The 23,385-nt window shown below is 40.3% G+C and overlaps 1 protein-coding gene across 5 annotated transcripts in view; it reads right to left on the bottom strand.

Moving 5' to 3' along the window:
• Window positions 1-751: 751 nt before the first annotated feature.
• LOC124866808 (serine/threonine-protein kinase WNK2-like) overlaps window positions 752-23,385 on the bottom strand; it is a 51,425-nt gene continuing 28,791 nt past the window's right edge. For 2 of the 5 annotated variants that reach the window (XM_047362794.1, XM_047362787.1), the window contains exons 10-29: window positions 20,319-21,380; window positions 19,490-19,684; window positions 18,850-19,269; window positions 18,204-18,530; window positions 17,985-18,028; window positions 17,022-17,178; window positions 16,815-16,931; window positions 16,216-16,386; window positions 14,741-14,783; window positions 14,439-14,537; window positions 13,334-14,106; window positions 12,522-12,579; window positions 12,356-12,432; window positions 11,558-12,210; window positions 10,084-10,313; window positions 9,679-9,903; window positions 7,519-7,617; window positions 5,018-5,062; window positions 4,282-4,583; window positions 752-3,246 (exon numbers count right to left, since the gene is read on the bottom strand). In XM_047362794.1, coding sequence (XP_047218750.1) covers window positions 2,896-3,246; window positions 4,282-4,583; window positions 5,018-5,062; window positions 7,519-7,617; window positions 9,679-9,903; window positions 10,084-10,313; window positions 11,558-12,210; window positions 12,356-12,432; window positions 12,522-12,579; window positions 13,334-14,106; window positions 14,439-14,537; window positions 14,741-14,783; window positions 16,216-16,386; window positions 16,815-16,931; window positions 17,022-17,178; window positions 17,985-18,028; window positions 18,204-18,530; window positions 18,850-19,269; window positions 19,490-19,684; window positions 20,319-21,380 — 5,448 coding nt within the window. In that variant the 3' untranslated portion in view covers window positions 752-2,895. Of the gene's footprint in view, window positions 3,247-4,281; window positions 4,584-5,017; window positions 5,063-7,518; window positions 7,618-9,678; window positions 9,904-10,083; window positions 10,314-11,557; window positions 12,211-12,355; window positions 12,433-12,521; window positions 12,580-13,333; window positions 14,107-14,438; window positions 14,538-14,740; window positions 14,784-16,215; window positions 16,387-16,814; window positions 16,932-17,021; window positions 17,179-17,984; window positions 18,029-18,203; window positions 18,531-18,849; window positions 19,270-19,489; window positions 19,685-20,318; window positions 21,381-21,968; window positions 22,893-23,385 lie in introns of all 5 variants that reach the window. The other 3 variants (XM_047362761.1, XM_047362771.1, XM_047362779.1) reach the window with 3 other exon arrangements.

The following is a 23,385-nucleotide window of genomic DNA, read 5'->3' on the forward strand; positions in this document are numbered from 1 at the left end:
TTGCCTTAAAATACATCCACAGATGTTCCTCCAATTATCTCAAACGTTGTGGGATAACCTACACGAGGATTAAAAAGCTATATGTAACAGCATGTTAAGCTCAGTGTACATTCATTTGAAGAAATATAAAAAAAACATTTCTTAATCATTTAGCAATCAGAAATATCTCCCAACTGGCCTAAAACAGGAAAGGTTTTATAGAGAAGTAAAACTCAAAATAATATCCTTGGAAGATTTACATCTAAAGTAATCTTAAAATTTTACCAACAGGTTTCTTCAAACTGGAATTAATCTTAATGTTTTGGAGCAGCCCCTCCTTGTAGTCTCAACTTGAATCCAATAGAGAAACTGTGGAGGGAGCTGAAGATTAGGGTGATGGCACACAGAGCTTCCAACTGCTTAGACTTCATCAAACATCCAAGTGGAAACATGTAAAAAGCTGGTCAGTAATTATAAAGTTGTGTTCGCTGTAATCACACCTGCTCAGAAGTACATTTTCCAATAAAAACATATTGAATGCAAATTAATTAAACAATTTCCCTCAGTATTTGTTTGCCATGAACCCCAAGCAGGACATGATCATTTAATTGTTTGCTTATTTATCTCAAGTCTTTGTATTGTGGCACTCGCCAACATAATCATAAGCATGTTTTCCTAATATTGTGTAGCCCCAAAAAGCTTGTCATTGACATTTTTTTTTTCATTCTAAATGGTAAATAAGTTCAAAAGTGGAAATAAACAAGACAATTAATCAAGCACAAAATATTTATTTCTCTCTCAACATACAGTCTGTGATAAGAGTGCATCAGGACAGGGTGGGGTAATGCAATGGGACATACAGCAGGCAAAGCAATCTCACAGTTCAAATACAGTCCAGTCACAACTGGAGCATAATCCTGAGGGGCAGTTATTTCCAGACAAAAGAGAGATGTGCAGAGGAAGAAGTGTCAAGATGCTCCATCTCTTCTGTGCATGTTCAACTACCCCAATTGATCACTGCTTCGAAATATACACCAGTATTGGTTACCTCCTCCCATGCTCTCCACGAGTTAGCAGCTAGGAAAAGTAGAACATCCAAGATACAAGTGACAGAGAACAGAAATCTCTTACTATTGGAAGTATTTCACCAAAGCAGACGACTCTGCATAATATCCTACAAAAGTCCAATTCAAACCGAATTGATGGAGTAATATACATCAAAGCAACCCCCTCGCCCTGTGCCACTTTTAAGAGTCAAAATGAAATGTACAAATACAAGCTACAAGAAAAAAACTTTACAATTCACAGCTTTGGCAGGACTGGGGTTGTGCAGATGTCAAATTTCTAACCTTATATTTGTACTGTTTCTATGTTTTGTGAAAAGATGAAATATTGGCCATGCTAATCAGTGATCAAACCCCACTAAATATATACAGTGTAGGAACTCCTTACATAGAAGGATACAAGGAGACCATATGTTGTGCAAATCTTTGACATCAAGTTTCAGTTTAATGTTGCATTATATCACTAAAAATAAATGCAGAAGACAAAAAATTAAGTAGGCCGCCATCAAAAGAAAAAAACCCAAAAAAACACAGCAGACCTTTAACAAGGCTATAACACTGCTTTATGAGCATCTCCTGTGTACCATCAAACGAGAAAGAAACGCTCAACTGTACAGTAAAATCACCTTGATAAATAGCAGTATAAAAAAAAGAAAAAAACTTAAGACATCAAACAAGTTAAAACATCAGATTAAACTGGTGATTGCACAAAATATTCTACATACAGCGTATGTTGAGTGCTAGGCAAGTTGAAAGGACATTAAGCTGTGATGACGTTTGTAATATTGATACTTAATCTGGTAGCTTCTGACTGCGGTTTGGTGAATTGTAAATTTGTTCAACCTTTCAGCTTGCTCCTCTTGCACAAATCAAAAGGTAAGGCTTGTGGCAAGGCCACGATCAAAGCTTTGTGGAAAGGGGTTGAATTGCACTTTTGAGCCTCGAAAAAATATTCACATTATTGGCTACATTCTGATTCATGAAACTACCAGAGGCATCTACTGTAGAAAGACTTATGTACAGTATTATATGGCTCTGGATACTGGCTTTCCTCTGCAACATTGGAAGCTGCTGTGCTGTCCAATGAGTTGGTTCTCCAATTGAAAAAAGAAAAAGAGGCATTACCCAGCTGAACCATTTGACCTGAATTAAGTGGATTTGGACGCTGGCTTCTGCCTTTGCCCCCCCAACCTCTTCATTCATACATTGGTTGTTTGTATCTGAAGGCATCAGATCATCTCTCTGCTATGGCATTCCATTTGTCAATGGGGTGGAACGTAAATAAGAGTTCAACCATATTTCTGTTATTTAAATAAGTTTATATAATGTGTTATTAGTGCAGTACAATAAGGGCATACGTATGTAAACCAAAAGAAAAACAATGCACTCAAGCTACTGTTTTAAATAAAATCAATGCAGAAATGCTTTGTTTTAAAGAAAATATATACATAAATAAATGTTCAAGGCACTACCTTCCAGCAAAAATGTTCATTTGTTTAAAATACTGTTCTCTCACTGAATCTTAAGCCACTAGTATTTGGATTCCAATGTAGTGTGTTGTAGAGTGTAATTGGTTATTGTGAGTGCAGATAAAATGTCTTGTATGGCTGAGTTAAGCTAAGAACAAAACCAAAAAGCTGTAGGCATTCAGACATAACACATACCGTATAATATACACACAAACAAATACGCGATTTACGACACATACACGCATTGTAGAAAGAATAGCAACACTTTAGGATATTATTTACAGGAAACAACTATGTACATGTGTGGCTCTGGTAGACAAAGCAGAGCAAAATCGGTCTGTCCTGGACACACACCGATATTACACTGACAATATTTTACCGGATCAGGTAGTCCTAGTGGTTTTTGGGGAGGGCCCATTCTCAGGGTTGTGCATGACATAGGGGTAGGCTTGGATCCCTGGGTTTGACATTGTGGCGTAGTGAATCGCTCTTGGAGCACCAAGCAATCCTGCAGGAACCACAGACGCAACAGGACTAGGCATGCCGGGCCACTGCTGCGAACAAAGTGGAGCGGGAGCCATCCCACCATAGGAGCCCGATTGCACAAGGTAGCCAGGAGGATGCACTGTGGAAGAGTTTGGTGCTAGATTTGCAGGCACACTAGGGCCTAAAGCGGCAGTCTTTGGGCATGAGAGAGGTAGCCGCATGTTGTTGGGAACAACGTGGCATTTCATCTGGAATAGAATGGAGGTATTTTAGAAAATATTACACAGATCTGAAGTAGAATTAAAAATGTAAGAGACTCCCTAATGTATTACTACAGGGTCTCAGGGCACTTATAAACCAAACCACTATAAGACAACTAGCTTGTTATGTACAATTTACACCTGGGGAACAGGACAACATCAAACAAAAACTGAGTCTGAACCTAATATTTAAGAAATAACTAGAAAGAAGAAGAAAAATCTAATCGACTTAGCTCAGACGTTAGCAGTTTAAACATCTTATGTGTTTACACTTGAACACATCCTATTTTGATTGAAACTGAATCCATTTTCATGCTTCATGCATTTAAAAGTGACAGTCATTTTAACCAGCCTTGCTTACAAATCTCACAAATTAAATAGATTATATCTGGCTAGAAATCTGCAATAATTACTGGGGTCAACTGACTCAACGTTCCACTATACTTGAGTTGCACAGAAAAATTTAGAAGGTGACTGGCATTTTTCAATTTAACCTGTGACCGACCAACTGGAAACTCAAAAATCTGATCTGTTTGAGTCGGTAAACAGTGAACACGAAGACCCAAGCCCTAATAGGTCACCCTAACACACACTTTGTTGTAGTAGTGCTTACTGAAGAAAGGTGACTCAAATTTGCCCATTTTCAGTATGCTTAAGGTGTTTAACAATGACATCAGAGGTAGCATAAACACCTCACAAAATTACACCCAAAAAATAATGTTGCCTTTTTTCTTACCATAAATGACTAATTAGGCTCACGGCAGCAGGGCTAGAAAAAAATATTCTAAATGCCATTAATTATGGCTCTTAAAGAAAATTAAGAATGAACAGGTTGCCTTTTAAACACCAGAGATCAAAAAATGTTCCACAAAACTAATTGGTGCATCACATTATTCACTAAAACAAAAGAAGCAAACATTCACAGACTCTGCAAGCGTTCCTAAAAGCCAATGTTTGGCTTGGTGTATAAGAGCCCCCAAAAAAATCCCCTCCTCACCAATTCCACATCTCAAACCCAAATACCTCACATGCAACTGCACCCATCTGTGCAGGTCTCCAGTCTGTGCCCCGCTGGCGTGTCTGCCGTTTCATCCTGCTCAGGGAGGTTGGTGGCTGATTGGCTGCCGCTAGAGTCTCCTTCGTCCAGTCGTCAACCAGTTTGTGAAGATCCTCGGTAAAAGTGCCTCTCTTGTTGTTGCTGTTGTTGGTCTGGACCTGAGCGAGCCTTGGGAATGGCAGAGGAGAGGTCGACTGTGTTGCTGCGGTGAGTGATGGCTGCATTTGACTCGAGGCCGTCTGTGCCGTGGTGGCGTTGAGAGAGGACCCTGAAAAGAGACCAAAAAACATTAGAAAACATAAATAACATTAAAAATAACAGGTAAATCTGTTGGCTGAGGTATGGCAGAATTTAAAGCTTTTTACTTGTGTCATGATCAGCTAAGCCAGCTTTTAGTGAGGCCAGACAGACTAAACACATATAGAGCCATTGACATTAAGTTGCCAATCTAGCAACCAAAGGATACAAACATAAAAAAAATAAATGTTTGAAATGCAAGCAGTGACAAATAACACAATCAATGAATGTTTTCATGCAAAACAAAAGTCAGTGAAACAATATGTAGTCAGAGTGCCCATGTCTTAAACAAACAGTACCAAATTTCCAAGAGAAAAAACAAGGACAAAAATTGTACATAAAAACATAATTAAAGTCGTGGAGACAATAAGAAATACAGAGAAAGGAAGTAAATAAGATAGTTACTACTACTGCGCTCTTTGCCTAGACATAGTCGTTTCAGAGTGGACCCTATAAAAAGGTAAAACAGCACAAGACAGAAAAAGTTAGGCCAGGACACTGAACGCCACAAGGATGTGGACAAGCTGCTTTAAAAGCACAATCAGCTATTAAAACAATCAGGGAGAGAGAAAGCGGAAACGGGGTTTTAAAAATAAATCTGGGAATAAAACTGGAAGATAGAGCCCAGTTGTCCCTGTTAAACTTGATGATCATAATGAAAAAACTGCCTACTTTTACATCTAGCCGGCCAAAAGTTAAAATTGCCAGTGCTCCTTTTTAGGATGATGACTTTTGAGTTTTAGGATGAGTGGAAATAATATTTCAAGTGATTTTAGCTCTCTCATAGAAACTGATGAGGATATTTACAAATTATTTTATTTGTTTGTAGGCAGAAAGTGAACCGTTTACTACCAAAAGAAGACTGTATTAAAGAAAAAAAAGATCACTGTCCATGTGAGAACGCCTGTAGAACAAAACCTAAATAAAGCTTTGAAAACTAAAAAACACAGTGCTATTATCTGAAACTCGTCAGCACAAATAAACATGCAAATAACTCAGGAGAAGTGACAAAAAAACAACAATATTGATGATACAGCCCTTCATGTGGCGAAGCATGTCTCCATCAGAGCCCTGTGTGGCGCCTGCACCATGCACATCTTCTCCATCCAAACATGAGGGACAGAGAGAGCAAAGGACCCTGCCAACACTAGGGAACTGTCGAGGGATTTCATCTGTACGCACCGGAGTGCAGGCTTGGGCAAAGTGCCTTTACTTAAGGGATGTTAGACAATCAAAATCAACAGTGGATGGACATACAGAAGAAATTAATAGGGTACAAAAACGGGTCAGTTCTCCAGCACACTTGTAGAAACAGTCCCACTATCTTGCATTTGATCTGACCTGCAGTCCATGTTTGGACAGGATTAGCAGTTCTCAAGCCAGAGTATCTGTGTGCTGTGTTTTAATCTAAGCCTAAAGCACTGCATTAAGAAACTGTATGGAGAGAAGGAGGCAATATAGCCAAGTTATAATGGTTATGAATGGTTAACTGCTGTTCTTTAAATTATGGATGAAAGCAAGATTACAGAAAAAAACATCCATTTAGTAATTAAATTGATTATTACTTTAAAGTTAATTGTAGTCTGGCTATTAGAAGTGAGACACGTAAGAAAGTTAGAGTTTAGAAACAGTAAATAGATGCTGCAGTTAGATTAAATATTTTTACACCAGACTGCAAAAATGCATAAAAGATGTCCAGACAAAGGAACTTTGAAATTAGACTCTAACTAAACTCATGTCCTGGACTGTGTCCTTGGTCTGTCTGCGATTTTATTTAAGCCTCATCCAAAGTTACGACTGCGAGCCATGCAGCCACCTGTGTTAATTACCTTTTAATTCACTGTAAACGTTAAGACTGTATTTGTTGCTGCAGCTTCTGGTCTGTCAGGGTCATGTGACCTTCCCTATGTACGGTGCTCAGACAGCCGTCAACCACCAGTAATTACACTTTACAATGTCCACAAAGCAAACCATAAAGTTTTTTAAACCAAGAGAACAAATAAATGTTTGTCCCCACACAATTAGCTGGAAGTGCATTAAAATACCTTATAAGCCGAATTTAACAACAGATCTAATGAAACTTAGTGAGGTAAGCTAACTTTAGCCTTGGGAGTCATCAAACAACCCTCTATTAAAAATCTGTCTAAGTTGTTAGTTTCTAGATCGTAGCTACAGTAGTTTTGAGTCACATCTTTAGAGACCATTATGTCACTTTTAGGTGACATGTCTGAACATGAAAGCCAAAGTTAAATCAGTAAACCTCAGGTTGAAGCAGCATTTTAAGGCTGTCCTGCAGACACTCCACCTGGGCCATAAAAAGCAACAATTTCTGCAGCATCCTTGTTGGTGAGGAAGTGAAGTGGAGACACAATCACAACACTAATATAAACAATGTAATACTGATTAAATGTAGTACACTACTGCCATTAATTTTTATCACTTTATTGTTCTATTGGACAGAGACTTGTTATTAGCAGATGCCTTATCCAAATGACTCTGCTTGGTGTCAGGAAAAAAGAATATTGATCAGGACATCACTAATAGAAAATATAACCGTTTTACAGGCACCAACCTAGTAACACCAGTTAAAGAATCTGAGAAAAAAGAGGTACCGAGGATGACGGGTTCAACTATTTTCATAAATTAATACGATGTATGCATGTTGTTGATGTCCCGGGGCTGATGCAGAACAATCTTTTGACGTTTTGGAGGCAAGATTTAATATGCATGAATAAGAATAAAAGGAAGAAATGGCGATACACATCAGGTGGGAAAGCCTGCAAGAAGGGTGGAAAAATAATAACTACTGAACTTATTTTTATAAAAACAACAGTGAAGATAAAGGCAAGGTAAATTAAGTGTATGAAAAAATGGGCAAAGGGGAATAGAAAAGAACAAATACAAACAGATGGACAGAGACACAGGTCCACTGAGGAATCTAGTGCGTGGTTTGCTACTAGATTTATAGGTGACTCTCTCTGACGTTTGGTGGTAAACCGTCCAGCCTGTAAAGATGAATATAGGAGGGAAGAAGAAGAGAAGAAACAAGAGAAACACTTTGAAAAAGTGAACAAAGATTGGTATGAGAAACCCCCACCATGAAAAGCATCAGAAAAGGACACTGAGTGGGTTATTTGGAACCAACTACAGCATTCAACCAAAGCAAATAACCAAAGACAACCGAAATTAAAGGATAACCACTTGTTTAAACAAATACAACTAATAATATGAACCTTAAAAATGGGTGCATGGATAAACTATTTAATTATAGAATTACATGTTTGTTGTCTAAGTTAAAGGGGGTGTGCATTATGGCACAAACAAAGAAAGAGAGAAAGAAAGCAGTATTGTTCATCATGTTTTATACCTATTATCACTAACGCTTTAAGTCTGAAAACAACACAATTAGGAAACGGCTTTCCAACTAACAGACACCTTTCTGCCAACCAAGACAATTCAGTTTAAGAGCAATCAGTGGAGTCCCCCTTCACACCAGATTAAGACCATCCCAGGACATTAAAAGTCAGTCAGCATGTTCATGGTCTCATCAGGGTTTTTGGAGAGTTCTTCTGGTGAAGCAGCATGTAGATCTTGGGTGCTGCAGACGCCACAGTCCAAGGCTACAACCTCATCGTCCCCACACTGGACCTTTTTTTGTAATAGTTCTGGCACCATGGCTGATCTGAATGCAACAAAAGTTCTTTTGAGAGACGTTGGTCTCATTTCCTATCAGAAATAAAGTTGTTAAAGAAAAATTATTTCATATCCTAATCTGCCGGGAAAATAATGATTTTGGGATTAACTGTTGCCATTAATGGAGGTAGGAGGACAATAGGGATTAGGGAGTGATAAGCAAAAGAAACAGATTTTGGATTTCACAAGTATTCTGTCTGACTGCACTCGCAAATATATGCTCACAGTATTTAGTTAAAACTAATGTGAAAATGTCATCACTCAACTGTGCGCTTTCCTCTTGTCATAATGTTTAAAAGCTGACTGAAATACTAATGGTGTTCCCTTCTCCACAGTAAGGCTGAAAGTGGTGGTGGAGGTGCAGAAAACTCACAATTAAGCAGGGAGTTTAGCAGATAGTTTGCAAATTTTATATCACAGATGTGACATCAGAGTTGGTAGTAGAGTGATTGGGTGGCCAGGATGGCAGCAAAAGTAAAAAAAAAAAAAAAAAAATGCTTTCCAAATCTGCCACAATCCAGCAATGATTGAATGTTTTTGTAGATTTTGGAGACCATAAGGCAGTTTTAATCCGGTGTGATGGGGGCCTTAAACTGTGACTGAAATGACAGAAATAATAATGTGGAGTATTTATAGACCACTTTCTCGCTGTTTATTAGTCAGGAGTCCATTACGACAACAAAACATGATGGTGAGCATGGTAGAATACAGGAAAACAGCCAATGCTCTCCAAAAACAGCAAATAAACCATTTGCTGTTGTATGATTCACTGTGAAATGACAAATTAGGAAGTGGGTGATGCAGCTAAGTGGCTCTATGCACACAACTCCTGAACTCATGTGAGGAAACCAAACAATCGTCACCCGTCGTGTACAGAAGGAGCTAAATATAAATCAAGAATACGCACATGGCTGATTAATAGTTGCAGATAAAGTTCCCAGGTAAGTTGCAGCAAATTTTTGCCCAAGTCATGTAACACTGAATGATCCTAGACTGTTGAGGTTCTTTAGGGATTCCTCGTTGTTACTGGTAATACCTGTCACATTTGCGACATGTGGTATTCGTAGTACATGTATAGTAAAATGTGTACTGTACCAACAGTCTGCTTGTTTCATGTGTTTGGTTAGGAAGTCTGTATACTTCTTACCAGCAGTAGACGCAGTGAATGCTCAGAATCAACTAAATTGACAAATCTGTTACGCTTGGATTTGTGTAGGCTGAAATAAATCGTTTGCACAAACTGGTAATTTCATTGTTTAGTTTGTCTAAAGGCAATGAGATGATTGTATTTAGATTTTTCTATTGGGAGTTGATTTTAGTTTTGTGATTTGCCTGAACACAGACTACCATGAACCTGAATCCATAAAGAGTACCTTGGCCAGGACCAGGTTGGTTGGCCATCCCACCACCATGTCTTCCAGCGTAGATGTTGTCTGAGGAGAAAGAGCCTTTCAGAGAACAGGGTTGCTGTGTGTGAACCTGCTCTTGGACTCTACTAGGTGTACTGTTGGAGGTGGAGCTGCAACTGGAGTGGGCAGACCCATCTGATAGAACTGAACTTTTAGCTGGGGAGCTGGATGAACTGGCAGTACTTTCTCCTAACACAGAACAAAATAACACAAAACAAAAATAAAGGATGAGTCAGTCTGAATCACTACTTCACACACTTCTACTTTTTTTTTTTTTTTTTAAATCGATCCCATTTAAGTGTTTTGAAATGTGTTCTACCGAACTAAAAATGTCCAAAGAGTTTTCATCCAACATCTCCACCCACACACCTTTCCTCTCCACACTGTTGCTGTTAGGATTGTTTCTGAGATGCTGCACCATCGGATTGAGCAGTTTTCCAGCTTTTAGTTTGTGTTTGCTGGTTTTGCGCCTTCGGCCAGTTGGAGGAACAGCATGAAGCAGGCCAACTTTGGGGGGTACAGTCTTTCCCAGCTCTTTGTACAGACGTTCAATCTCACTCCTCTGGAACGCCTGCAGCTCAGAGATCTCCTTCATGTGTCTGTTATGAAAAGACAAAGAAATAAAATACATATTTTCCAAAAGATTGCTAAGGTGCATCCCAATGCATTTCATCATAATTTAAAAGATAATTTCTTCCAGTAATTTAGTTCCAAAGATGCCAATTTTAAGATGATCGCATATAGCTACAAAAAAACTAAAATTTAGTTTCTAAGGAAATGTAAACATATAAGACCAATAACAACATCTCATGTCCTTGATATGTCTGGTGGCTCTTAAAATACTGACTCTAGTCACAGTTGCCATCTTGTGAAACTCCCCCTTTAAATCTAGGATGGGCCATGCTTCACAATGTAATATGCTTTGATACGGTCAGCGGAAAGCTAGTTTCTCAATCAAGACTCGGTCAGCAGTTTTCTCCATGACCGTGTGGGCCTCAACATAGCATTTCTGAATTCAGAATCTTTTTTTAATTCTTAATACATTTATTTTTCAGTGTTACTTTAATTTATTGAAATGCACATGTAGTAAACAGATGAAAGTGATTTTTTATTTAATGATACTGAAGGTTTGCATCTGGAAGGTAAATGCAACAGCAAGTTACATACTTTAATAAATGTAAGATATGCAAGCTTATTAATGTTCATTACTAGCTCAATTTCTGCCAAACATACAGAATTAGAAAGAAATACCATTATAACCAATGTTTGAAAAAATTAATCATTTTTATCAGCTTTCTAATCTTTACTGTTACTCTTCCCTAATCCTTAAAACAATAATTTTCTCCAAAAATTGAGTTTTTATAATTATTATAAGAATTATAATGTAATTAATGAAAACCAAATCTTTACTGTTGATGGAAGAAAAATAGCTAAATTTAACTTTAAATCAGCCTTTAAAGTTCTTGGTATGACTAACTAAACTTCAAGTCAATGTTAATCTCTGCATTTAATCTAGCAGAAATTAAACTATATCATGAAACAATGATCACTATTTAAAGCCTAGACTTAGATTTAGGTAGGACGAAATCAAGCCATCTGTTTACCACCATTGTCAGATTAAATCAGTTGCATGAAGCTATGACGTTATCCTGACATGTGGGCATGGCTCTCCTGATGTCAGATAGCTCCAACAAGAGAGGCTTTGTTTTCTGGAAAAGACAAACTACGCTGTCCCAAGACCGCAACATTACTGTGTTTTATCTGAAGAAAATTCTCTGCAAAAATTATATTATTTTAATTTGTTTTCATGTAATTATTGTAATTATCAAGTATGATACTTTACTTTTCTCTGAGTTTCTGAAGTTCTTTCTTCATATCTGCATCCTCGAACTCGGAGTCATTGTCGCTGCTGATGGTAGGGGGGAAATGTCCAACAGAAGGTGAAGGAGTGTGGCCATTCATCGCAACAAGCTGGCAGCTTGGTGATTCAGAGCTCTGCTCACTTTTGCTTCGTCCGGAGCGCCGCAAGAAGGCGACTGCCCTCTTAACGAGGTCACTTCCGCTATGCTCAGTCAGAGTCTGAGCTGGCGGAGCAGCCTGAGATGGAGGAAAAGCCATGCTGCTGCTGTCTTCATCAGCTGAGTCGGAGTAAAGCTGAGATGAGGGCCGACAGTGGTGATTGGTTGGTGTGTCAATAGTTTGGGCTCGGGGGATGTGACGTGGGGTGGCATCGGGGCTGGAAGTGGGAGTGGCACGACAGAAGTTTGGAGGGGCAGAATAACGACTTCCCTGATGGGGTTTGGATGATCCTGCGCTTTCATTATCAGGTGGAGGTGTCACAGAGGTCCTGTACGCTGCCCCATGGCTGCCGTCTTTCCTGTCAGTGACCTGAGTCTGGCTGCAGGACCCTTCAGAACCACTAGAGGGTGCTACAGAGCTGCAGCTTGTTTTGCCTTTATCTGGACAGCAAATGGCATCAGGTGGCGTGGGGATGATCTAAAAGGTCAAGAAATCCAAGTTGTTACAAAATCTAAGTTTAAAATCCCCGTTAACTAACATGATATTAAGGCAACAAATATTGAATGGCAATACAATCTAAATTAGCCTAATGACTGATTTTGGTTTTTCAGCATATTCTTACTTGAAAACGGCTTTTTGGCTTGTATGAACTGGAGGTTGCAGACACTTCTGTTCTTGTGTCTTTTGTTCTGCTGGGGGCTAAAGTAAAAATAACTAAGAGTAAACAAAAGACCATTTTAAACGATTATGTGATAATATAGTGGCATTACACAATCAAATCTACCAACCTGCCGCTGCAGAGTTGTTTGACTCACCCACACAATCTGTCCGCTCAGGAATCTGTGGCTAGCAGAGAAGGAAAGAAAAAGTTGTAGGTGTGTGAGAGGTTGAATAAATTCAAGTAGTGGCACATTTAAAACATTACAAATACAGAGAGCTATGGTTTGTCATTTTAACTCCCTGAATGAGTCACAAACTGATAAATTAACAACATCCAAAATGTATTATGACTCCAAAAACACTTGTACTCCTTTTTAATTTAGAAAAAAAAATAAAAAAAATCATTGAGCTCTATTTTTTCAGCCAATTACAAAAACCATTGTGTTTTCATGTATTACAACAACACCCTTTCATCAATATTTCACCAAACAATGTTTGTAGCAATTGTATTATATATCAATAATGCCTCTACTATGCTAAGAATAATTGATTTTGGGGATTTTAGTGGGGGCATCTTGTTTTAAACCCTTCATGCTAGCGGTCGCTACAGCGGATAGCTATTTAAAACCTGCTCTCTTCTATGTGTTTGGTTGTTGATAACACATTTAGGCCAATTTGATTCCAATTGTTTTCCAATGTTTCACACCATACGATGCCATCTATTATGTGCACAAAAATCATCAAACACATGGTCACCAGTTACAAATGTATATTTCAAAGTCTAAAATGCAGGTTCTTCAAATAAGGGGATATGTCTGTTAAAACACTTCATCTAGAGGTAGTCATAATTCATGCATGAAAGGGACAATCATTTCCGCCTACAAATTTTTAATCAGCGCATGGTGATATTTTATTCATAGACACAAATACTGTGTTTTACCATTGGTTCCACCTTCTTCTTTGTGAGGGGCTCTGTGCTGTGCCCTTCTGAGACTGTAGAGGAGCTCAGTCTATCTGTGCTGGAGGACTGGGGCTCAGAGGTCGTGCTTGAAGGCTGTGAGGGGGGGTGCTCCTGGTATAACAGGTTTCTGAGCTTTTCATCCAAAGTCTTGATGGTCCGGTCAACAAACTCCCCCCTAGGAGGCCCCTCTCCATCCGACTCCCCTTGCCCGCCACATTGCTGCTGACTTGAAGACTGCAGGTTCTGATGTGCAGGACTTTGGGGCTGAGAGGTCACTGTCCCAGGCTGGATAGGCATGGCATAAGGTTGCTGCAGGACCACCGGCTGTTTGCAAGCCGGCGGAGGAGGTTGTCCTTCAGTAGGACTGGCCGTCTGATTTGGCTGATTATTTAGCGATGAGATCAAAACACCGGCTCTTGCTTCTTTATCGGCATCTTTATTAGCATCCACAGAGACGGCTGGCACAATAGCGCAACATGGCATATCTGCTACTATCGACACAGCAGAGAGTGAAGGTTCTTCCACAGGAAAGGAGTTGTCATGGTTGATGCTCCCAGTTGGGAGGGTATGTTTGGCAACAATGGGCTGGCTCTGCTGGACCTGGGATTCACCAATAATTTGGTCTGAATGTTGCACTAAGGTGGGTGCAATGGAGGAGGTAGGGCTTTGGGAAGGTAAAGATGTGACTGGGGTTGCCAAAGTAGCCGTGGTGCTGCTGGACCCGGCTGAGAATGAGCCAGGCGTTTCATACTCTGGAGAAAGGAAAGGAGCAGAGTTAATCGGAAAGTGAACAGATTGTGAGTCTAACAGCCAAGCTATAAAGAAGAGGATCTATGTGCTATAGCTGCCAGTGCGTTACATCATCATTTGCTTTCCCTCCATCAGCCTCTGTGTGCTGGGGTAAAAGTCCGCACTTCTTTTCTGGCTGGAACACTGCAGACCCAGTCTTATATAACTAACCCCAATGGAAGAACTACAAAAACCACACTAAAAATGCATAAAAATAAATATGTAACAAACTATTGAAGGTAAAAACTGCCTTTACTAAATCTGAAGACAGGAGAGAAAACAGTGTGCAACATACCCTGTGCTGTAAAGGTGTGTGTTGAAGTGCTGTCTTTGTCTTGTATGAGTGTTTCATCCACAGGGCAGATAATAAACCAGCGCTTTCCAGTGTGCAGGACTGTCATGGAGAGAGATGGAAAAACACAAATTCTTTGAAATACACTGAGGGAGCTTAAGGTGCAAACCGATCCTTTTACCAACAGTTTAACATAAGACAATATAAGTAACACATTCTTACATCCAGAAATGTTTCGCTCCTTTAAATCCTTGAAAATTTTGATTTTTTCAAAAACTATATATACTCCATGTTAGGAGACTTACCGTTTTGTTGATAGACCAGCTGTGGAGTGGTGGGTTCTGAAGCCTTTACAGACAAAAATAAAAGAACAGTGTAACTGGATGGAAATCTGTTTAAAAAGGCATATGCAAACACTAACAGAGCAACAAGATCATAGTAATCTATTTAATTGGAATTTTAACAGGTATTTCTCGCTTCTGTCGGCAGCTTTGCAATGACAACACAGTCAGGTTGCTTCATGTATCAACAGCAGATGAACTTATAGAAAACTTGCCCCATGTAGCATTAATGCTGTGTTCTGTTTGTGTGTGGAAGTCTTATTCTCAGCATTCCTAGTCGGATATACAACAAGAACGACGAGTCAGTGTGCGTTTGAAACAGGGAAAGTTGTACGGTTAGTGTTTTAGCACCTTTGGCGGTTTCTATCTCAATAAAATATTGGCACACAGTGCAATAAAAATCTACTCCTGAACATGTTTGTTTTGTGCCTAAATGTATACAATAGTAAGTGGTATGTTGTACACATCGAATTGTATTCCTGGAAGAGCTCAGCACCATGACAATTAGCAGCTCCCATAGTGTTTGCATGTAGAACACCCTCAACTCAGGTGTGATTTCGTTTTCAGAACTGAGCAACGACTTCCAAGACAAATCTAACGCAGCATTACAACGGCAGCTACAAGCTACTCCTCACCTCAACTCATGTACATAAACCAAGCTTGTTTATTCCCATTTCAACCCCACCCCCTTCCAAGGCAGCTTAGGGCAAAGCCAAAAAACTGCCAAAAAGCATGAGGGAGAAGACAGGTTTGTGCCAGGCTGGAATGGGCTACAAGGACATCAGCGAGAAGCTTGTTGGGAAGGTCACAGCCGTTTGTGCAATTATTGGGAAACAAAATAAAAAATGCTCATTAACTGCTCTCTTCCTGGAGCTCAAAGTTAGATTCTCCCTAAAGGGTGAGGACGCTGATAAGAAACACAAAAAGGAAAAAAAAAAAAAAATCAGCCCACAGCGTGATCACTGGTAAAACATTACTCCTTTTCGGATAGAGATCTCATAAAACCAAACATCTAAATCAGTGATCTAGTTAAGTGCTTTGTTCAAATTGAGTTCTTTGACTTCAACTCCCTGTTTGGAGGAAAAGAAATCCTGAGCATTACCCAAAGAAACCCCCAAAAAACTCCCCGCAGTCAGGCATGGAGGTGGAAGCATTATTTCTTTAAAGAGTTTTGTGCTAAAATCCCTCCTGAGAAACTGTGTGCAAACCTGGTGAGCAACCCCATGACAAAAAAGTCTTCTCAAAGGTACTGACCAAGTAGTTCTCTACAAGTTCCAATATGTTGCTCATGAATCACATATTCGTACATCATTTAATTGATTTTCCTTCCTGTAGATTTGGTTGTCTAACCCATTAAAATCAGAATGTTAATTTCTTTGTAGGTGAGCAGATTTAGGACTTAAAATCAGATGATTAAATAATAAATAAACAGATCTCACCTCTGTTCCCAGGGCACTCATTCCTTCAGTTTGTTTGGAGTTATATCCCTGGTCAGAGTTCCTCTCACCCTCTGTTTCCTCACTCAGCATGTCTTCAGCCTTATCTACAATGTCTTTCAGCTGGTCAATGAACATCTCTTTTTCCAGGGGCAGTATAAAATCATTTTCCACCTAAATGAAACATTTAAAACAAAAAAACTTTTACAGATACAGCCTAAAAGAGAGAGAGTCTGGGTGAGGAGCCAGTGAAGATGGATTAGCAGACTAAAGCGAAAACAAACAAAATTCTCAGCGATTTATTTTTGCTCTCAGGAATTTTCAACACACGTCTTTGGAATAAATCAACGTTACTGACCCAGTGTCAGTAACATGTTAAGCGACACATCAAACATTAATGTATCCCTTAATATGCTCGATAATAGTGTGTGAGCAAGGCTTTGGAGAAGAGAGAAAGAGCAAGAGACATCTAATAGATTTCTTTTTTGCTGCATTGCAGCTGAAACCAACTGGGAGTTTCTGTTCTGTGTGGTACGACAGCTTCTAAGCGTGCTTCAAAAACCTTTGCAGCAACTGAAGTGGCAGCCCACTGCCTCACATACCATGTATGTAGCAATCTCCTCTGGTGCATCTCCATCCAGGTCAAACTTGAAAGTTACCATTTTATGATTATGAGTTTCTAGTTGGCACTCTACCATCTTATCCCCTGTGTTACACACCTGCAACAAGACGAAACATAATTTCAACTTGCCATCTTCAACATGAACTACAAGACGTTTGCCCTTTTATAAAATATTTAGGTCACTCACATTGAGCATGCTGAGCTTTGGTTTGCCACATTTTTCTTGACGGGAACGGGTGCGCGAGGACTTGCGGTGTCTACGCTGTTTCCCTTCACCTCTGCCTCCATGTGTCCCTTCGTTTCCATCGCTCATCTCTCTTCCCGATGTCACATCAGAGTTGATACTGGTCAGGAGAAAGATGGGCACATGCAATAATCAGTAGATACAGGATAGTAAAATTCTCTGAATACCTAAACAACGATAAGAAAAAATAGCACTGGAGCCGCACGAACAAGATTTCAATCTGCCACAGCAGAACAGGATGAAACTTGTCCCAAATATGGCTGAAATGCTTGAATGTGGGACACTAGCAAGGGGAGGTTATGTCAAGTCAGCTATGAAATAAAAAGACCTAGAATAAAGTATTTTGAAAAACTATTTATACCTTTGGAACATTTTGACATTATTTCATGTTACAAACAAAAACCTTCAACGTATTTTGGGATTTTTTGGGACAGACCAACACAAAGTAGTGCTTAATGTGTAAGGTTTTCAAATTGTTTTACAAACAAAAATCTAAGAAGTGTGGCGTGCATTTGGGTTGAGTCCCCTCTACTCTGATACCAACAAATGAAGTCCAGGGAACCTATCGGCTTTCAGAAGTCACCTAATTAGTAAATGGAGTCCCCCTGCGTATAACTTATTCTCAGACAGGTCAGAGATAACATTTTGGAGAGTTTTACAGTAGGGTTAGACTAAAAAACAAAACATCCAAAGCTTTGAACATCATGCACAGCAACGGTAAATCTAATATCTGAAAATGGAAAGAAAATGGCCAAACTGAAAAACCTACCAATAGTCTTACACTCCCCCCCCCCCCACTGACCTCGAGGTTCATCTCTGCCCTCTACGGCATGCAGGATTTAGCGAAAGCCTCATTATAAACTGTAATATTCAGTTTAATTTAGCTGAGAGGTAATAAGCTTGTACCTGTCACAGCTCTGTCCTCCAGTGCGTTTTTCTGCAGCCTGCTCCTACAGAAGACAGAACCCAAAGGTAAACCAGAGATAACGAAGCACAAACCTGCTTCCCATTCCTGATTTCATATAACAGCGTCTTCAAACATAGGACAGTATTGTCAAATTTCAGTATCTTTAGAAAGCACAAATAACAGGGACTGGTAGCAGCAGAAAGCCATGACTCCCATACCTCCACATAAATATCTGACGACCCTTGACCTGCCACTCCAGTGACCGTGCCTGGGATTTTCTGCTGGGAAGCAGAACCAGTGACGGGCCCAGAGAATGCCTTCTGTGAGTCAGAAGACTGCAGCACAGGAATTTGGCCTTGTACCCGACTCTGAAGTTGGCTCTGTGGGGGCAGCTGGCAGGACATTGTGCTGTCCAGTTGGTTAGCCGCAGTGGCTGTGTCCAGATCCGCCTCTTTCTGCACAGGTGAGGAGAACACTGCAGGCTGAATGAGCTGAGCATGCTGAACCTGCTGTGGATTGGGGCCTTCCTGAGTCTGCTGAGGAACCTGTTAAAAAATAAATACATTTATTGTTAAAATGTACCATGTGTTAATAAAATATCTCGACATAAAATGAATTACATTTTAAATTTTTTTTTACTGTTGTGCTTCATCTCGATATTCCTATTAGAAGTTTTACATCTGTATAACCTAATCTGATTAAACGTTCATTTTATTCTTTAGCCATTCTAAAAACAAAAGATTCATGAAATGCAACATAAACAAAATCTTAAAATAGAAAAAAATCCACCTAAGCACGCAATCATTTAAACTCCAGTGCACACCCTAACAGTAAAATTTGCTTCTCTGCACCTGTCAGAATTACCTGTATCAGATGCTGACAGCTGCCATTTGAAGGAAGGTGTGTGTTCTGGCATGGAGCAGTGTTTGTGTGCATGGGGTGGCTAGTTAGTGCTGATATAAATGAAGACTGCATCTGAGAAGCCTCAGATCTAGCAGCTGTGGGTTGGTGTTGTGGTGAGGTAGGTTGCACCATACCCAACACAGATGAGGGGGATGGTACAGTAAGAGACACTGGGGTGGGTGAAACTAATCTGTGTTCAATGTGCAGAGGGGAAAGAGGAGAGATGGAGGGGGTTACAGGGACAGTAAATCCAGGAGAAAGGAAGATGTGAGTAATGGAAGAGGAGGATGAAGGGTGAGGAGCAGTGCAGGGGGGAAGGTAGGCAGACTCAGGGTCAGTCACAGCTGTCATCACCTGGACTGTGGGATATTGTGAAGGAAACTGAAGGAAACAGGAAGAAAGAAGACAATTATAGGATCTAGAAAGTTCAAATGAAGAGGGGTGAGGCAGGGCTTTTGTTACTACTGGAATTGCTGTTCCAGTAGTATAATTCATGTTCCAGTAGTTATAATTCAAAACTGGACAAACATTCAGACATACAAAAACTTTTGAGATGCACGATATCTCAAACATTCTTATTATTGATAGAAACTGGGATTACCTGGGATGTTTGTGATGATGGGAGAGAGGCTGAGATCTGCAGAGGTTGTAGCTGTTGGTGGACAGCAGTCTGAGGAATCGAGTTCTGATGAACAGGTGTCTGATTTAGTGCAATGGAAACTGATTGGCTGAGATCCAATTCATGGCTCGTTTCATCTCGTCCAGACTGTGAAATGCTCTGATCAGCTGAAACACTCTAATGAACAGAAACACACAAAGACAGGGGGAACTTCAGGCACAGAAAACACTTTTTACCCATTTCCCAATCCAAGCTCAAAGGTATGAGGGTTCTGATTGATTTGTAATGATCGGTATCTGGAGCAATCTTCAGTATTCCCACACATACTGTAGATCAACATTGGGTGTCTGAAGTGAAGTTTGGTCAGTCGCTGAGGTCACAGCCTATTTATGTGTGCAGCTTGCAAAACTGTATTATGAACTGTGTTTTATTACCCCATTTACAATGACATAGAGCTGCAAGAGACTCCCTGAGACTTGTTTATAAAAAATTAATAGGAGAGACCACAGCCTTAAGAAAGCAATTGGTGAGTGAGTTAAGTGCCAAACAGTAACGGTAGTAATGCAGACAATGCAATACCAATGGAACTTGTCTCTCATCCTACTGCATATACATGGCATTGATTTTAATATCAGACTAAATGCAGGTTCTTAATAGAATCGGATCAATTGTTTCACTTCTTTAAAAAAAAAGAACAAAAATTATTAAAATTATTTTTTTTTAAACCAAAAATTTCTCAAATGTTTTCAACCCATGTTAAGAGGAAGTATTATATTAAACAATGTTAATGCAAACTAACTGGACAACTCACCTGCTGGTTGATGTGTGCACTGTGGCTTTGCTGGGAGGAAACTGGAAAGGTCTGAAGAGATGCTGCCTGATTAACTCCTTCCACAGTGACGCACTGTGCTAGCTGGTACTGGGTCTGACCTGGCGCGGCCTGCAGGATGGCAGGATGTGCATAGCTGCGAGAGGAAGAATCAGGCACAGCTGACGCAAAGTAACTTTGATTTCCAGCTGAAATCTGTCGAACTGGGGTTCCTTTGGGATGAGGTTGAGACTGGGACTCGTTCTGTTCTGGAACTGCATTTTGCAGAAGAGTTGGAGTGTCCACTTGGTGAGTAGGACACTGAAGTCTTTGAGAAGAAAGCGTGGGTGGCTGTGCCGCAGGATGGTTAATGGTATGCACAGATTCTTGGCTATAATTGTAAACTTGTCCAGCATTTAGTGTGTGTTTTATGTTTGACTGGGTATTCTGCAGCAAGGCATGTCGGAGGTCTTGTTGAATAGAAATGATCTGATTGTAAAGTACTGGTGTGGAAGATAACTGGCCAGGCTGCTGACTGCCCGAGGCTTGGGCCTGCTGAGGTGTGCTAGTGGCGTGTGCAGACTGACAGTGGGTCGTTGCTGCCATCGCTGAGGAAATTTTGCCAAGAGGGCAGCTTTGTGTTGGCTGTTGTGCTGCAAATATGGCTGCTGTATTCTGATGCTGAACTGCAGGATAGCTTGATGCAGACTGTATCTGTTGCTGATTTGAGGAAACAAGGTTCTGAGAAACCTGCTGGACTTGGAGGGTAAAGGTTGGAGAGCCTGATGCTGCCGGCTGATTTTGTTGTACTGTAGCCTGAAAACTCTTTGCTAAATGTTGCGGCACAGCCGATGCTGCATTACTCACTGCAACTGTTGCTTGTTGCTGGATATTTAAGGAGCCTAGACTGGTTGGGATTGGTGTAGCACCACTTGGGAGACCAGCATATAGTGCTGCAGGGTAGCTGTGTCCAGGCGGAACGGGCTGCTGTGGTACGGACATGGTTGTACTGGATAAGGGCAAGCCATGGACAGACGGCTGATGCTGGTGACTTGTAGAACTGGCCTAAAGACAAAAAGGGAGAATTGAACACCTTCATCGGAGGTCAAAGAAGTAGAATATATATATGTTTTCTTTCTTAAACTTTTGCAAGGCACTGCAAGTTCAAGGAAAAAAAGAGGGCGAAAGTAGGTTAATTAAAACACCTATTACAATAAAAAGCAAGAGCAGACAGATGTGAGGTAAAATGAGGGCACTAAGGAAAAATGGGATAAACAGAGGATAGAAACTAGACAACCATCCCTTCTCCCTGAGATAGAATCTAGCTATCTATTGCTAATAGACAGATGCTGCATTACTCCAGCAAAGTAGAAAGAAAAATGTTAAAATCTAGGTCATTGGCAAAAATGGGGTTTTTTAAGGTTAATCAGGAGGGTAGTCTGTTAGAAGTTACTCCATTCTCCTCCAACAGAAGCAAGCTTATGATTGTAGCACGGTCAGAGCTGAAGGCAGCAAGCCTAAGAGTAGACAGGAGACTGGTCCAGCTTCATGCAGAATGAAAGATTTAGTTCGTGCAGGCTGGGAGAAATCTGCAAAGCAGGCATTTGCTCCATTACAGGGAAGTTAATTTACTTGTCTGCTACTGTAACCTACCACTTCCACAGCAGTGATTGTCTGTTGTTCGCTGGAAAAATTTTTCTCCTTGTAGTGCTGGAGAGATTCATGATCCTGAAGCAAACTGTTGCTCTGTGGAGGGCTCGTTGGGGTACATTCTCCATCGCTGTGGGATGGCCTCTGGGCTGCAGAGGACTGCAGTGGGAAGGTTTGGGGTGGCACGACAACAGTAGGAATTGATTTCCGACTGATTATATTAATCAGGGACTGCTGTAGCATGGAGAAATTTGAATAATCACATGATCCTTTTGGCTGTCCGTAACCAGAGGCATGTAATTTTCCGCTGGATAAAGGATGCTGGCGCATGTCAGATAGACAGTGATGTGTTGGTGATATGACATTAGAGGAATGGTGGCTCCCACTTTGGGACTTTGACAGAAGCAAAGAAAGGCAGGCTTGACACTCTGAGTTCTTATGCAGTCCAGAAAGATGGTTTTCATTTGAGGTTAGACTAAAAAGACTACTGAGGTCAGAGTGTCGGCGTGGACTTTGCACTGGGACAGCCAAACCTTCGCTGGTTGTTGGTGATATGATACCAGCATCACTAAGGCGGCGGAGCTCGGTAGGTGAAGAAAGAGGGGAGAGAAGAAACATTGGCAGAGTGGTTGGGGAGGGAAGCCTTTCCTCAACTTCAGAGACAGGTTGAGGATGGGTTTCCCTGGGGCTGAGCTCCATCATGTTCTCCCTTACAATGGGGATGGGACTGACTGATCTCTGGGCCTGAATGAAAGCATGGAGTTGAGCTATTTGGCTTGCCCTTTGAATGTCGATAACAGGGGCACTTCCCCTTCGTTCTGCACTTCCCAGTCGAGCCCTGAGCTGTGGACTCAGTGGTGCCTGCCAAACGTCACCGATTTCAGAGGAATGAGGTTGGCCTGTCAGAAAATGGCAGATTTTCTGGCGCTGATAAAGAACAACCCAAAAGCAAAATGTGTTACTCAAAAATCAACAGAATAAAATCAGAAAAAAGGTGTATGATGATATGAATGCAAAATTATAAAAAGGTCATGTTTGTATTTGCAGGTGCATCTCCATAAATTAAGATATTATCAGAAAGTTACTTTATTTCAGGTAGTCAAAAAAAATCTAATCAAATAAAAAAAGTGAAACTCGTATAGACTCATTAAATGCAAAAGTGGTCATTCCTGTTGATTTTGATAACTATAGCTTACAACTAATTACATTGATTTAAATAACTCAAAATTCACATTTACAGCAAATGTTAATACTGCATAAAAAATTAAACACATTTAATAAAAGACATTTTACAGCTATGTTATGACCTGCATAATCGTGGGGAGGACGGACTGACTGACTTTACTGTGTCCACACATCTGCTAGATCCAGGCATATAAATGGAAAGTTAAGTGGAAGGAAAACTGCAGCAGAAAACTGT

The sequence above is a fragment of the Girardinichthys multiradiatus genome, chromosome 1 (assembly GCF_021462225.1).
Source record: "Girardinichthys multiradiatus isolate DD_20200921_A chromosome 1, DD_fGirMul_XY1, whole genome shotgun sequence".
Classification (NCBI taxonomy): Eukaryota; Metazoa; Chordata; class Actinopteri; order Cyprinodontiformes; family Goodeidae; genus Girardinichthys; species Girardinichthys multiradiatus.